The 2,292-nt window shown below is 44.1% G+C and overlaps 1 protein-coding gene across 1 annotated transcript in view; it reads left to right on the top strand.

The window, feature by feature from the left end:
- dntt (deoxynucleotidyltransferase, terminal) overlaps window positions 1-2,292 on the top strand; it is a 95,486-nt gene that overhangs the window by 37,136 nt on the left and 56,058 nt on the right. The window contains exons 3-4 of the mRNA XM_037688217.1: window positions 933-1,004; window positions 1,152-1,275. Coding sequence (XP_037544145.1) covers window positions 933-1,004; window positions 1,152-1,275 — 196 coding nt within the window. The remainder of the gene's footprint in view (window positions 1-932; window positions 1,005-1,151; window positions 1,276-2,292) is intronic.

Raw genomic sequence — 2,292 nt, 5'->3', positions numbered from 1 at the left:
AGGTGATCAGGTCTTTAGTTGTCCTGAGGTCCAGGCTGGTCCACAGAAGGGATCAGGTTTATTCTGTGTCTTGTTCCGTTTTTTTTTTTATATATCTTTTTGAAAAACGTTTGTTTTCAATGTGCTTTACAAATAAATTTCTTGTTCTCAGTCATCCATGACAGAGTAAATAAAAATAAAAAAGTTAAAAACAAAACATCTGGACAGTAAATAAAATTTAAAAAGTTAAAAACAAAACATCTGGACAGTAAATAAAATTAAAAAAAGTTAAAAACAAAACATCTGGACAGTAAATAAATTTTAAAAAGTTAAAAACAAAACATCTGGACTTTAGTCGTAACAGAAGACGTTTCTCTTCTCCTCCGAGGATCTTTCTCAGTTCACAGAACAGAGTGGTTCGAGTTTCAAGCTGAGGTACGATACATTCATATGGCGACTCCAGACCAGAACGTTGCTGGTTCAACTCCCCACCATGGCCACATGTTGCGGTGCTGCAGCGCTGCCCGCTGCTCCACCTGCATGTATCTCACGTGTGATGGGTTTGTGTTGTATGGAAACATACGCAGATGACACACAGCTTTACCTTCATGAACATTCCCACACACACTCGTTTCCTATCGAAGCTGGCTGGTCGTCAACAGAACACCGTGTCTAATTCAACACTTTTCCACAGCGACGCCGGTTCAACTGAGTTCTGCTGAAGCTCGGCCCAAACTCAGACGATTAAACGTGAAAAATCAGTCTCAGAGTAAACAGAACGTGAGGAAGAGCATTCCCTCATTAACCGGGTGTTAACTCCAGCTTTATTTCTGGAGACACAATGAAAACGAGAACACACGATTTAAGTGCAAACAATTTTCAAACGAGCAGCGATTTCATCAGACGGTCCTGTAAAAAACACGGCCGGTACTTTGAACCTCTCTGTTTTGCAGGAGATCCTTGGATGTGGCCGCTCGTTTCAAGTGGAGAAGATCCTTTCTGATGAAAGATACCGAACCCTCAAGGTCAGTGGATGAAAAACAACCGAGTCGTTCGGCTGCTGTTTCAGTAACAAGTTTTGGAATCACAGAAGATGAGATTTCAGTTTTACTTCTGGAGGACACAGGGCTCGTTTCAGATCTTCATGACGTCTTTACCTTGTGTCCTGCCAGCTGTTCACGAGTGTGTTCGGGGTCGGACCTAAAACGGCTGAGAAGTGGTACAGAGGAGGGCTGCGCTCATTCAGCGATGTTCTGGCAGAGCCCGGCATTCATCTGAACCGGATGCAACAAAGTGGTACATCAGAGTCTCCACGTCTTCACGCAGCCTCTTCACAAATCATAGGTTTCAACACAAGTCCGCTTCCAAAAGAGCTAACCACTGAGTTTCCACCGACGCTGATGCAATTCGAGCTTTGACGGTCCCAAAGAGAGTTCCTTACTCTGGGTTTTATGTGTTTTCAGAAACATCTGAGGTTTTCAGAAAGCTTGTTATGAAGCAGAGTGGAGAAATGAGCAGGAATATACGGAGATGAACAGAACTCCTGAGGAGTTCATGCAAGAACTCAACGGGTCCTCAAAGAACAGGCAGAAAAACAAAGCGCCCTACAGTGCAATACAATAAAACAAATTAGCTCAGTAACTCTGGAAAGAAAAGACACAAGAATAAAAACTTACAGCTCAGAAACTGCAGGACTTTAACTTTTTTATCTTGCAAATGGAACATGTTTTTAGAGACACCAGACCAGATCACCAAGACCCAGAAAGGACAAAGGATGGAGGTCTAAATTAAGTGAACAATTTGGGAAAACAACTTTTCAACTTGGATGGTGCAGAGGCTCAGTTGGTAGAGCTGCTGCCTCTCAGCGAGAAGGTTGCTGGAGAGAATCCCGGTCCAGGTCCTTTCTGGGTGGAGTTTGCATGTTCTCTCTGTGCTGCGTGGGTTTTCTTCCGGGTACTCCGGTTTCCTCCCACAGACCAAAAACATGCATGTTAGGCTGATTGGTAACTCTAAATTGTCCCTAGGTGTCTCTGTGATGAGCCACAGCTGTATTGGATCACAACTGTATTGAGCCACAGCTGTACTGTACCACAGCTGTACGGAGCCACAGCTGTATTCAACCACAGCTGTATTGAGCCACAGCTGTACTGCACCACAGCTGTATTGAGCCACAACTGTATTGAGCCACAGCTGTATTGGGTCACAGTTGTATTGAGCCACAGCTGTACTGTACCACAGCTGTACGGAGCCACAGGTGTATTCAACTACAGCTGTATTGTACCACAGCTGTATTGGATCACAACTGTATTGAGC

This window comes from Nematolebias whitei, chromosome 1 (genome assembly GCF_014905685.2).
Source record: "Nematolebias whitei isolate Nwh7 chromosome 1, NemWhi1, whole genome shotgun sequence".
In the NCBI taxonomy this organism is placed as follows: Eukaryota; Metazoa; Chordata; class Actinopteri; order Cyprinodontiformes; family Rivulidae; genus Nematolebias; species Nematolebias whitei.
This window is presented reverse-complemented; position numbering and strand designations above follow the sequence as displayed.